Source organism: Gymnogyps californianus, chromosome 2 (assembly GCF_018139145.2).
Source record: "Gymnogyps californianus isolate 813 chromosome 2, ASM1813914v2, whole genome shotgun sequence".
Classification (NCBI taxonomy): Eukaryota; Metazoa; Chordata; class Aves; order Accipitriformes; family Cathartidae; genus Gymnogyps; species Gymnogyps californianus.
In genome coordinates, this window is record NC_059472.1 from 161,498,716 (window position 1) to 161,512,614 (window position 13,899).

Here is a 13,899-nt window from a genome sequence, read left to right on the forward strand (position 1 = left end):
ACATTCTCTGTAGATAGTAACCTTTGTAGTGTTCAAGTCTCAAAGTGCTTTTAACTACGCCATTTACATTGCAAATTGGCTGAGAACTCAGAGGGAGAAGGAGTAGGTGATTCCTCCATCAGCGGTGGGTGTCCTTTAGTCCTGAGCCGGCTCTGTGCTGCTCTCCATGGCACTCTGCATTCCTGCCTGTGACCAAGGCAGGCTTTGAGCTCCAGAGAAGAGCTGCGCTCAGCTCCGGCTTGGCTGTCACACCTCACTTCTGCAGGGCAGTGTGGTAGCCTGAATGGAAAGCCCAGAAGTGAAGCACCTTGGTGAAATAGCAGGAACACAGGGCTGGAAGGATCTTCTTGGGTCAGCAAGCCCATTTCCCTGCTATCGTAAGTCGTTAGGTATTAATCTTTGACTTTTGCTGATCAAGCCCTCTCTCAGCAGTGGGCTGTTTGTTGTTCCATCTACAGCTTTGGAGGATCTCACTTTCTCCTGAATAATCCAAAAGAATGTACTTTCATGGTATCTCCTTTCTCAGGTTTTTTATCCTAAAGTGATGCTGCAAAATGGGTCATCTTTTCTGTCCAAATAGAACATCTGCCCTTTGGTGACACCCTCACCATTTGCAGGACCTTGCCCCTGGTCAGGGAAGCAATCATTTCATTGTAGTAGCTCCAAGGCTGCTTGCTCCAACTGCTTTCCTCTTGTGTAGATATGGGTGCTCTGGACTGACTATCAAGTTCATAAATTAATAGTACCTCACCTGGACTTCAAACATTTTTATTAGTATTGCAGTAGCACTGAGGAGCTTGATTATAATTAGGATGTCTGCATAGGTGTGTGGTAAGAGAAGGTGTTTTCTTCAAAAAGTTGCTAGCTAACCTGATAAAATGCTGGAGGAGCAGGGAGGTAGGAGCACACTGGGGTGAAACAGTGGTACCCAGGTCACTCTGAAGGTCTGTGTTAGCTGTAGGAATAACCCTTCTCTGTTGAGGCCCCCCCAGATATCCACCTGGATTTTTCCCTGTCATGTTTGTGATCTCCTTCCAGCTCTTCTCAGGCAGCAGCTGGCCAAGGTACTCCAGCTGTTGTACACAGCACCATTACATCGGAGGAAAGGCTTCCTTTGGGATGAGGGCTGTTATGCTGAACCTCATCTGCACTTTCAGCTCAGAAGTGATGTCGTCTAAATTGCATCACCTTCTGTAACAGATCTGCTCCATCTTTGGGGTCAAAATCATGTCTGCTGGCTTCAGTGAGCAGTAGCCCTAGTCCTGATGTGTGGAGCTGAAAGGCAATGAATGTAACTTCAGAAACAGAGCTTTGACTCAATTCCAGTTGTGGGATAGTTGGTGAGCATGATTTGGCTTGGAGATCACCAGTGCAGCTCTTCATAGCCTTGATTCCTCTTGGAGGAAGAGGAAGGGAAGGTCATGAGTGTTATTGTGACATCCGTTGCAGTGAGTGTTTCAGTTTGGTTTAGTGACTGGCATTGTGTCAACAAGAATAATGATAAGCTGTTCTAGTGATTTTTACTTTTTTTTCGAGTACCTAAGCATCATGTTCTTGGTGTCACAGTTCATGACCAGCTAAAGTGGTCAGCTCTTTTATTTTAGTCTGGAAAGGCCCTCTTGAAATATCTCCACTCTTGAAAGAGATCACTCTTTGCTACTGAGAAACCATAAGTGATGCCGCGGAGCACCCTGAGAAAGCCCATCAGTTAAGCTGGGCTGCCGTTTGTGAGAGAGCGTCTACGCATTGCCAAAGGCCAAATGACGTTTCAATAAGCAGAAGTTATTGCTACCGTCCGGTGTCTGCACTGATACTCATAACAGTTGTCTCATTCCTGTGGCCCAGGGCTGTTCACAGCCATAACTAGTATAACTAAAGCATTCAGAAATCATTTTGCACTTAGGAGCTGGTACTTGGGACAAGGGCATCTGGCTCCAGCATGTCAGGGCTGACTCAAACCTATGAACAAGCCAGATCACAAACCAAGAAATTATAAGTGTTGTATATGCTTGACCTTGCCAGTCAGTGCCTAAAATGAAATTATGCTCATGCTGAAACCTTTCTCTAGGTTATTGTGTGTTGAATTGGTATGCTAAAATGTGAGGAGGACGGACTGATTTGCTCTTTCTATTAAAATAAATCACGGGCTACCCGGCAAGCCTCCTCAAGGAGAGCAGTGGGGTTGGGAGGCCCAGCTGAGGGTTTGGATTCGTAACTCGACGAGGTGGAAAATGCGTGGCCAGACAAGCAGCAGGGACAGCAAAGTCCATTGTGCAGGAGGAATGTAAATCACATTTGTCTGCAATGACATGTGAACTTCAGGCTTCGCTGTGGTGGGTTGAGGTTGGAGGCTGGAGCCGCAGCTCACTCATGCATGGGGAGGACGTGGGTCTGCAGAGGATATTTCTGTAGTAACCCGGTTCTCCATGTGCACCTTAGGTCCAGTGGATGAATACATGCTGCCTTTCGAAGAAGAAATAGGTCAGCACCCATCCCTTGAGGACCTGCAAGAAGTGGTGGTTCACAAGAAGATGCGCCCTGTGTTCAAGGATCACTGGCTGAAACACCCCGTACGTCCCTCCTGGTTAACGGTGGAAAATGTTTTCCTGTGTGAAGGGAACAAAGGATGCAGTTATGCATCACTCGTTAGCTTCAGAGGGAAGCTAACCAGTCCACCCCGGTGCAAGGACCTGCTCCCCGGTGCTAGAGAGAGTCAGCGCCGGGGAATGAGGGGTTGCTCAACACCTTCGTGCTCCCCTTTCCATTTGTCCCTTGTATTTAGGGAGTAAACCAGCTGATTAAAGTCAGCCAGTGCTGAACGTGGAGCGTGTGGTGGTTTAGTAGGACTCCTTTATATGGTGAAAGAATGGAAAATAGAGTCCCTTTCATTAAGAAAAGAAAACGATCCATACCATCGGAGACGCGTTCCTCACAAGCTAGATAGCATGCAAGACTTGAACAATATTTTGAGGAAAAATTAATTAGACGTGAAGGCAAGCAGACAATGAAGCAAAATGCAGCGTGGGTTTCCCAGAGGTAGATCATTACAGGCTTGCGTTTTTAATAAAAGAGGTGATTTTTTTCAGACTGGGAAACTGAGCAGATGATGAAATCTCACAGAGCTTCAGTAAGAAGCTAAATGTCTCTATTCTGACCAAACTGCCACGGTTTTGGCTAGACTCAGGTGTCCTAACTCATTGCCTAGAAGTCAAGGAGAGCTACGGGTTGTAGATAAAGATGAGTGTTCCAGTTTAAATGAGGGTTCAAATAAGAGCTGCACTCTTCCAGCACTGTTGAATTCGGTTATTTCAGTTATTTTCAGAAGTGATCGCAAACAAAGCAACGGTTTCGTAGTAACTGATACGGTGCTGCCAGCTCTCATGGTTTTATCATGGGAATCGTAATACTTGATGGCTTGTCTTTTAAAGCTTTAACTGCTGAATCTCAGGATGTATTTTGATATTAAAAACAGTACTTCTGGGGCTATGAAAAAAAGCTGGATGTGACCAAGCCCTACAGCCTTAGAAAGCAGAAGCTTAAAAAAACCCGAAAACACATATTTAAAGTAATTTTTGAAGCTAATCTCATGATAATTTGCTTACCGTGGAGAAAATATTCTTAGTTTTTCTTTATGGCATTAAGCTGTGTTAAGTGGACCTCCCCGTCCGCGGCAAAGACGGTCCCCGGAGCAGACTTTGTTGCTGAAGGTGCTTTCTCCCCCTTGTTGTCCGCAGGGCTTGGCGCAGCTCTGCGTGACCATCGAAGAGTGCTGGGACCACGATGCGGAGGCTCGGCTCTCGGCGGGTTGTGTCGAGGAGCGCATTGCGCAGATCCGCAAATCCGTAAACGGCACTACCTCGGACTGCCTTGTCTCCATCGTGACGTCCGTCACCAACGTGGACTTGCCGCCCAAAGAGTCTAGTATCTAAGTCCTGGTTCACTTTTGTCTTTCCAGACTCAGTGGATTTAAAAAAAAAAAAAGAAAAAAGTTTAAAAAAAAAAAAAAACACACAAAAAAACAAACACAGAAATCCAACAAACACATGAATGCAGCTGCTATTTTATCTTGACTTTTTATTATTATTGTTATTATTATTATTATTATTTTTTGGATTGGATCAATTTTACCAGCACATTGCTCTACTGTATTAAAAAAATGGACATTTCAGCAAGCATTCAGGTGCCGACTAATGAATGCAGAAAAGGTGCAGGTACCTCAGAACCTCAACAAACTCACTTCAGTTGTTTTTATTTTATTCAGTTTTCTGGGTTTCTCTTTATCGGTCTGTCTTCTGAGCAGAGCATCTGTGACATAAAGGAAAACCACCTACCATCTTAGAAAACGCAATGCTGCAAACTGTGGAGGAAACTTAAGACTGTTATATAAAGAATACACCTTCCTCAAAAGGATTTTTTTCCCCATTTTGTTTTGGTTTTGGGTTCAGTTCCTTTTTGGTTTTTTTTTTTTTTGGAAGTGAGCTTCAAAAAAAAACAGCAGATGTGTCTTTTACGGATCTAACGGGTGTCATTGTAACATGGAAAAAAAAGTAACTGGGCGGAGAATGTTAATTCTTGATGGTAGAATTGAAGGGGGGAGCGTAGAATAGGGGTGGGGAGAGTGACGTTGGACTTGGCAGCATTTGGGGAAACATCATTTGCTATGGAGCTACTTCTCAGGTAACCATTAGAGGAGGGGAAGGACATTTCTGGGCAGAGTATTAACGGCTGCAGCGTATGGAGAAAGCTGAGTTAAAGAGCCAGTGGTTGTAAGCAAGGCGCTAGTTCTTTCTTCCTCCAGTATCTCGGGCTTGGGTGGTAAAAGAACAAAGCAGAACTATAATTACCTTTTATTTTTCGACTCCAGATAGTAACGGGAAGGACGCTTTTAGGCAGTGTAATTGGAAGAGGTGGGAAAGTGTGTTCTCAGAAGCACTTCGGTAAAATACTGGAAGATGGGAAAATTTTTGCATCTCACTGTACGTGCGAGTCAGTTCAGGAAATTCGGCCTTGGGGTTGATTATCTGTCAGCCCAAGCTACTGGTGCAGATGGTGAAAGGAGGAAAAGTGTGAAAACTGGCTTTATAATTTTTTTTTTTTTTTTTTCCCTGTATTCATTTGGGGCTGGGGAGGGGTGGAAATACCTGAACCGGTGGCAGATGGCTCCTGTAGCATCCGAGAAGCCTTTGCCCTGCCCAGTTGCAGGCCGCAGAGGCCGCTGAGCAGCAGCAGTGATTACCGCAGCATCTCTCCGACTGGTTTCTTTGACGCTGCTTTCTCCTTACTCTGTGACGAAACTCTTTTGTCTTAAAGTGGTGCATATTCTAAAATACCGTTACTCTTATTATGCCATAAACTCGCTCTAGTCAGTGAATGTTCCTAATGCTGCTGATTCAACATTGAAATATTTTTTTAATTTGCAAAACATGCAATGTTTAAAAAAAAAAACTAAAAAAAAAAAAACCACAAAACACACACACACACACACACACACACACACACGTTACGTGGCTTCCGAGGTTTAAACTGAAAAAAATTAAAAACTTCATGACCACAGACCACCTCAAACCAGAAATACCTCAGAATTTTCTACTTGTATGAGTTTTATTATATATTTTGTTAGTTGTGTTGTCTTGTAGTAAGTATATTTTAATGTAAGTTGGCTTTTATGACAAGGGAGTTTTAAAAAAAGAAAAAAAAGAAAAAAAGTTCCAAAATCTTTTAGGAAGTGCTACCATTTTTTTTTTTTGTTTTATAAAGCACCATTGTAAATAACTGTATACAGTTGTAGAATAACTGCCTATATAAGGTACCTGGGCATTATTCACTCTTATTTGTGAAGGCTGTTTCCATTCTGTGTTATTTTTTTGGTCTGTTTTAGTGAAAGGACAGTACATCTTTTTTTTTCTTTTTTTTATTATTTTTATTTTTTTTTACTTTGAATATAACATGAATTCTGTGTCTTGCTAGACTGACAAAGTTATGTCCATTGGATGGCCAGAACTTCTAAATTCTTCTTTGTGTTAAGCCAAAATGCAGTCCTAAACTAATCACCCTGTAACAAAAATGTGAAAAGTCTGTATTATATAAACGAATTGGACTTCTCGCCACTGCCAAATTGTCAGCGTGCACCCTTGCACAGATATAATTTATTAAGCAGACAAAATCTCTAATTGGAGAAAATATAAAGAAAATTGAAATATATTTCTTGAAAAATATAGCTTTAAAACCTAGAGGTCACAAATGAGGACACGGTCCTCTATCTTGAAGAGACATTAAGATAATTGCCTTAATTTGTCTATCTGAATAAAGTCTTAACCTATTCTTTCAAGTTACTGAATGTATATTGCATATTAGTATGTACACACATGTAACTGTATTTCCGTGTGTAGGTTTGGAAGTTTCTGTTTCTTGATGTGCTTCTGTTGAGAACACCTTGACAAAACCAGACAGAACGATACCATTTTGACCCAGCCGATGTCCCCGGTGGCGGTTGGCATCTTTGGGCCCGATGCTGCAACACACCTATGCTTAGCATTAAGCGTGTAGGTAGCTCTTCTGGTGTCCTGACGTTAGGCACTCACTTAATGTTAAGCATGGTCGTAAAGGTTTGCAGGGTCAGTGTTTTTCATGTTTAATACATTTCTGCACTGAGATTTATATAAAAATGTGACTGTTTTAGAAGTGAAGTGATGTAAGGGTTGGGGTGGAGCGTAGAGCAGTTCAGATTGAGTGAATACTTCTTTCGAGGTGGGCTTGCTCCCATTTCCCCCTTCCCCGGGAATGGGAGCCAGTTCATATTGCTGCAGAAAGAAAAAAGCTGTACTGTCTTTTAACTGTTAATGTCTGTTTGCTGTTCTGGATTTTTTCCTTCAGCATTACGTATTATTGCTAGAACAGGCTTATTACAGCAGTTGCTTTTTTATCCTGATTTCTTTAAGAAGCTTTAAAGTATTTATTGAAAGTGCCATATGATTTTAATAGCCTATTAGACAGTCTCTGAAATCTTCTCTTTTGAGAAAGCATAAACAAAAATTCTCACGTGTAGCTCATCTTACTGCGGGGAACTGCACGACCGTACAAACTTTGACCAAATGTTGATTGTAAAGTATTACATCTTTCCTGGTGTAATGGTTCCTTATAGATCATCTTGTCAACAGGATTCAGAAACTGATTTTAAAAAGAATTTCCAAATTGCGTGTGCGCTCAGTTACAAATTGTAAATGTATGTAGGTATGCGTGTCTTGCTATTGCAGCAGAGAAGGAAATCCTGAACTTTTGCTTATTTACAAATTTGTACCAGTTTACCTAACGCTGTTCTTTTAAACTGGTATTTATTTATTTTATTAATGAAGACAAGCTCTGATTAACTTAGTGGTCTTTCAACACTTGAGCTGTCAAGCAAGTAGTTTCCTCACCACTAATCTAGCGTTTGAACTCTCATTGACAACATGATTTTGGTTCTGTTCGGTACTGCAGAGGCTTTTTCCAAGTCAGCGGTCGGGCACATCCATAGGTGTAGCCGTAATAAGCAATCGCGGCTCTTTTCCTCTTAACACTCCCTTGAGTATGATGGGTACAACAGCTCTTAACGTTACTTCCCAAGCACTAAATTTCACTTCCCGTTCAGACTTAGAGGAAGTAGCTCTTCAAAAACTTTGCGGCAGAATTTTATTGTTGACCTTCCTCTCTTGTATGGCAGTTCTTAGGTGAATATTAACCTTGAATATGCTGGGTAAAAATTCTCCTTGACTTTAGGAGCCAGGATTCCCCTCTCTCCAGTGTAACTCCCTTTATGAATTTATTGCATTGGCTGGGCTGGTTTCCTAGGTGGAGGAAGTTTGAGTTCACATTTTGAAACTGGAAATAGCACAGGAACTAAATTTGCTTTTTTTGAGACGATAGAGGGGACTTGCTAATGAAATTGCATTAGTACAGCAAGGCTGGAAATTGTATGTGGCTCATGTTGAAATTTATGTGCGTGTTATAAGCGATGGCTATAAACCAGTCTAACCATCAGTTAAGTAGCACCAGGCTAATTCATTATGGTTAAGGATTTTAGCTATTCCTGATCATAAAGTTTTCTCTATTTAAGACAAAAGAAAACCACTTTTTATTCTGCCTCGTTCTTCAGCTGAAATTCTCTTAGAGAATATACTATGCTAGATAAGGTTACACCTATGGAAATGCCGAGATCTTGGTGTATGTTTGCTTCAAAGAGAAGGTCCGCGAGTGCCCCCCAGTAACTCCCCTGCGTTTTTCTCGGGTCTCCGGCCTCACTGCTGTTCCCACTTGACATTGTTGGTTTCAGTAGAAGCAGCAGAAGCCTTGGGTCCACTCAGTGCAGCGTTGCTGGGGATTTATTTCCAGGTTGGCTGGGTCAGGCCTCGCCATTAGGAATCCTGATCCCCCTTAATATCACAGCACAGAAACCGGAGAACACACGTTTTATTCCTCTTGTGCTGCTTTCTAGGCAGACTGTCAGAACTTGCCCTGCTTTGCAGGGGAAGGATCTGGTTTCACTTAGTATGGAAGAAACTCGTATTGCAGAGGAAGGTGCTGGTTGATAACGTTGTGACAGTGCTGTTGTTGCAGTCCTCTTCAAGCCACACTCCGCTTGAGAAGTTGCTAAGCTGGAAGTGTCCCGCAAACTATTATCACTTTTACATACAGAATATTGTTTGGTAACATTGTAAATAAAATAGACTATATAATAGAGGAAAATAAGGACATTTTGACTTTTTTACTTTTGGAAAAATATATATATATTTTAGTTACATATACAAACAAAAATTCTACATAGTGTGAGAATTCTTTTATACCACAAATTATTTTTGTAATGTCTAATATGTTTCTGCAGGGAAAAGGGAGAAAGGTCTGTGTACGCACAGCAAATAAATAAATAAATATATATAAAGTTTAAATTAAGTGTGCACTACATCAAAGTCTAGAGGATAGAACAAGTTTAGCCTGAAACCAGTTTGAGGAGCAAGTTTGGATGTACTTGGACATGCTTCGAGGACGGCACTGAGTATATGTTTAGGTTATCTTGCATGTCACATCCCTTCTGCTAAAGATGCTTATTGCTTTTCTATGACCATCTTCAGTTTAACCAGGAAGAGTTTTTTCATGTATTCATGCGAGTATCCATGTGTGAGCAGTGTGTCTTCTGGCGTATGCCGCGATGCTGCAGTGAGTTGTGAAGTCAGGGTGTTGAGAATTTACCGAGACCAAATAGCCGGGCTGATCTTGCTCGCTGCCATATCCGTTTATAGCAGCTGCGTCTGCTGCATTGACAATATGATCTGTAAGGAGCTGTTGCCAGTAGAGTCCTGATAAAACCGGTTCCTAGAAGTTCCTTCTCTCTGAAGTGACACAACTAATCAGGCTTCACCAGAACACGCAGATATGTGCTCTGTGTTCCCAACGTCAGATTTTACCGTCTGGGTCGGAGGCACTAAAGAAAAGGAGGACTGTCATGGCCAAAGTCCTGCTTCAAAAAAGAGCATTCCAAATTTGTGTAACTAATCCAAGGTATTCTAAAAGTATTAAAGAAAAAAACTTAAAATGTATTCTTTTCACTTAAGCTAACTTTTCCCATTGGACCTAAAATTCACTCCGGTCTTTTTGGTTCCCTTAACCTCGGCAGCACAGTGTCAGTGGGGCAAGAGTTACTGAAAAAAGCTTTAAACCAAACAACGCGTTGCGCTACCTTGAAGCTGGTTTGACAGTGTGCCTTTTGAAATTAGTGCTTAAACGACTTCGAGCAGGCTCCTGCAATTGCCGAGTCCTACATCTGTGTTCTTGGTGAAGTCCTGGCCCTGTGGAAGCCAGGGGGAGACTTGCCATCCAATTCTGTGGGACCACGAGTGCGCGTGTGTTCCTGGAGCACTTTCCAAACACACCTGGTCCCTTACTTACATGGGACTTCTTTTTTAAAACTCTAGTTTTAGGGTGACGCTCGGTTCCCTGACTGAAGTAGTAACCTATCGAGTAAGCAGTAATCCTTTTTGTCAGGACACTTCCACAGAAAGAGATCATACTTGTGTTATGTCCATCCAGCTGTTCTGAAATGTAATGCTATTCTGTTGTGCCTTTATTTTTCCATGTAAAAGCAACTGCTGTAAGCTTTTTTTTTTCTTTTACTAGTTTTTTCTGTCTGAAAAGACACTTTTCATTGCCCAGCTGTTATTTCTGGATGCAGTCTGTGATCCAGGTATTTCAAGAACCAATTACCTCAAACCTCATGTTAAACAGTGTTGCTATCTGGCTTCTCCTTGATACTACAATATTGTAACATACACAAACAGGAACCTTGCTATATATGGGTGTTTATATATATGTATCATATACATATATACATGTATATATATGATATATATATGTAAATGGAAAGTGATCCCCAAGGACTGAAGGAAAAAAGCAAAACTTTTTTGTTTTCCAACATTGAAACCAAAAGGGCTTCTCTGAAGCTCTGTAATGGCATTGTGCTGGATATATATCAAGAAAGTGTTTTCTGAAAAGTGCTTCCTTTGTTAGCCTTTTATTTCAGTATTTTAATGGGGCAGATGATGTGATTAAAACACTATTTCTGCATTTTTTGGCCCATTTTGAAGCAGAGGCCTCTTAATCTTTCCAGTTGTTAAAAAACAAAAAAACCTCAGTGTACAACATTCCAGTAAGGTTTAGTATTGCAAAACTAAAGCATGTTCTGGGAAGACTTCATAGCTTCTGTTTTTGTGAAAAGGAAGGCATTGGCCATACTTTATCCAAGTTTTCCACTGTTTTGAGGAACTGAAGTTTAACCAGTAACCATCCTAGTCAATTAAAATCCTAATTCAGTAGTCACTGGCATCTCTGCATTGCCACCCACCGTTAAAAACAAAACACCCCCCAAAAAAACCCAAAACAACGCAAACCAAAAATCCAACCATGACAGAGGCAGAGGAGGAGGTTGGAGCATTTCATAGCTCCTGAAGGGGGGGTTAGCACCAGAGCAGCTTCGTGGATAGCAAAAAACGTGTTGGCAAGACCTAGAACCTGTCTGGCCCTTTCCTTTTTCCTACTACCTTCTCCCGAGAACCTTCTCATAAAAGCAGACCTTCAGCCACAGTGACTTCTCCTTAATGGTACTTTGCTGAAGAGAATTCTGTTCAGGATATATTTTACGGGGAAAAACAAAAAGTTAGGCCATTCTTTTCATTAACATTTTACTGTACGTGTTCCCCTCCCAAGTGTCTGTTTTTAAAAAATGTATCCATGTAGCTGATGTAACATTACAGTCTGTATTTTACTTGGACAAAGTAGTAGCTTTCCAATCCAAATAGTAATGAATTTATTATTACTAGTAATTCATTTAATTAATGAATTCATTTAATTAATGAATTACTAGTAATTAATTGCTAGTGATTAATTTACTATTACTAAAGGAAGAAAAGGAGATGTTTCTCTTTCCCCGTTTTTTCCTCGAATGTCAAATGCTTCTATGGCTATTGATGGTTTATGATTCTCTTTGGTAAATCATTTACAAAAGTACTAAAATCTCCCAGAAGGAGGCATTTTGCAATGCTGCTGGCCTTCCAATGGAATAACTATGATGCAAAAGTCGATCTGTTGGTGGATGAGAATTGAAGGAGGTGGTTACTGCAAACTAAGTAACATTCTTGACCTCAATTCTATGCCATAAGTCCGCACAATGCCATTGTCAATCTGCTCAAACTATCTGCTTATGAATTCTGCATGATCTTCATGATAGAGTTGAAAGCCTGATCTTTCACCTGTTAATATTTTCACATTCGTCCTTAAGTTTGACAAATTTTATACTGTAAAGTTGACTTAAGTACAGTTTGATGTCAATTCTTGTGGAAAGAGCTTTCTGCATGTAACATTAGACGCATACAGTTAAACAACACAGCATAGTACAAAACTCACAAGAAAATGTTTTGGCACCAGCAGAAAGAAATCTCACCCTAACCATTTGTCATTTGAAACCATCTTATTGTAAGTTTTACCAGCTACTTCTAAATTTGTGCTTTATTTAAAGAAATAAAATAAAAATCCTAAGACTTGTCTAGCGTAGTGAAATATGTGTATATCAGTTTTAGGATAAATAGCTAAGTCTTATTACGCTGTGTTACTTAACTTGTATATATAGAGTATACATAAGAGTTTGCAGTAACCTGTTTCTCCAGGATTTCCAGTTTGAATGGATTTAAACTCAAACTATGAGATTAAGTAAATGATTTAGAAGATTGCAGAATAAACTGAGTGTAAATTACAGGAAGCTCTATCAGATGGTGAAATAATTTTTAAAGAGTCTTTTGGTCCTTGGCTCAAATTCAATAAGTACTGTTTGTATACCAAGATATGTGAAATGTAAATGTTGTAGGTTATATTTCACTCTTGTAGCTATAAAAATGTAGAACAGAGATAGCTTGTACTACTGAGTTAACAAAAGTTATACTAAAGTATCCTGTTAAAGAAAAAAGTATACAGAGAGTTAAGCTCGTTGCTGTAACCCCTTTTGGATTGAAGTGTGCTGATTTTTTATATATGTATATTTTATATATATATTCTGCAAAAGTTTATATATATAAAATGTATACATAAAATGGCCTAATGCAGACATCCATTGTATTGCAGTTATGAAATGAAGACATTTTGGAAAGAACATTGTATCATAGTTCATGAATTTGCAGTGGATCTTTGTTCCTTTTTACTGTGGTATTTTAGAAATGAGTCTCAAGTTTGAACTTAGATCTGCCAAGTTGGAGTTTTGCTGCTTCAGCTTTGCACTGGGTGTCCGAATAAACCAGTATGAATGTAGTATTTGCCCTGTGTGAAGCAGCTACACCCCAACAGATAGGAGGAAAAAAAAACTAGAAAGAACTATTTCAAGTTTATCTTTTTGTATATGAAAATAAACAGTAAATTACAAATCATTGCTTCTTTTGTTGGTGCGACGTTAAAAATCATTGTTATTTTATTGTCTTTGACATCTAGTGGGAGTATTTCTTTTTTTATAGAAGAATGTTTTGGTGTTTTCATGGCATCTTTGCTATCCAAAATCCCTAACAAAATCCCTGCAGAGGCATAGCTGAGGCCTCCGCTACCCATCATTTGCTAACTCCTCCAAAGGGAAGAGGGAATTAGCTCGAATCGCTGCGTCCTTTTAAGTGTGTTGCCTCTTGTAGCACTGTGGTAACACTGCTTATCATTCCCAGCGAAGAACTGTTCGCACAGAGCATTAAGTGCATGTTAAGGTGTATCAGTAAAGTCTAGCAACGTAGCTGCAACTGCCAGCGATGGGGGGTTTAAGCTAAATCCCAGGACTGTGCAGTGAAGTGTCTGCCCTTCCCTTCCACCAGCTCTAGCAGAGGAGCTGAGCGGAGAGCAAGGGACAGTGATCGCCTAAATGATTCCAACCTGACTTACAAAAACTTGCCTGCTAATACCTTAACAGTTGCTGGAAGTGAAAGTTACACTGAATGTACAGCTGCTATTAAGAGTCATGAACAGTATGAACAAGCATGCCCCTGTTCGTGGTGTGCCCACAGCAACTGCACAGCCAGGTCCTTGATGAGGACGGCTGGATATTTCCTCGGTCAAGGGAGTCTGGTAGCAAACACATAGCATGCACAAGTGCTGCGGGGTTCCCAGGCAGGGAAATAGCTTCAGCGTGAGGTACCTGCCGTCAGGGCGAGCATCAGACCTGGGACTGAGATGCAGCTTCCATACACCATGGGTTTGCGGGTTTTTTTTCCCCACTTCAGCTGATCACCAAATAAGATTCAGTGAGGCAGGGGGACTGGACCTGGAAAAAGGTTAAAAAAAAAAAAAAAAAAAAGCCTGAGCTCCCTGTACTTGTAGCAACACAGTGAGCTCTCTAATCCCCACAACATG

General features: G+C 40.8%; 1 protein-coding gene across 1 annotated transcript in view; it reads left to right on the top strand.

Annotated features, from left to right (window-relative positions):
* The window catches only part of ACVR2B (activin A receptor type 2B), a 100,323-nt gene extending 96,258 nt beyond the window's left edge, over positions 1-4,065 (top strand). The window contains exons 10-11 of the mRNA XM_050892275.1: positions 2,440-2,570; positions 3,735-4,065. Coding sequence (XP_050748232.1) covers positions 2,440-2,570; positions 3,735-3,929 — 326 coding nt within the window. The 3' untranslated portion in view covers positions 3,930-4,065. The remainder of the gene's footprint in view (positions 1-2,439; positions 2,571-3,734) is intronic.
* The last annotated feature ends 9,834 nt before the right edge of the window (positions 4,066-13,899 follow it).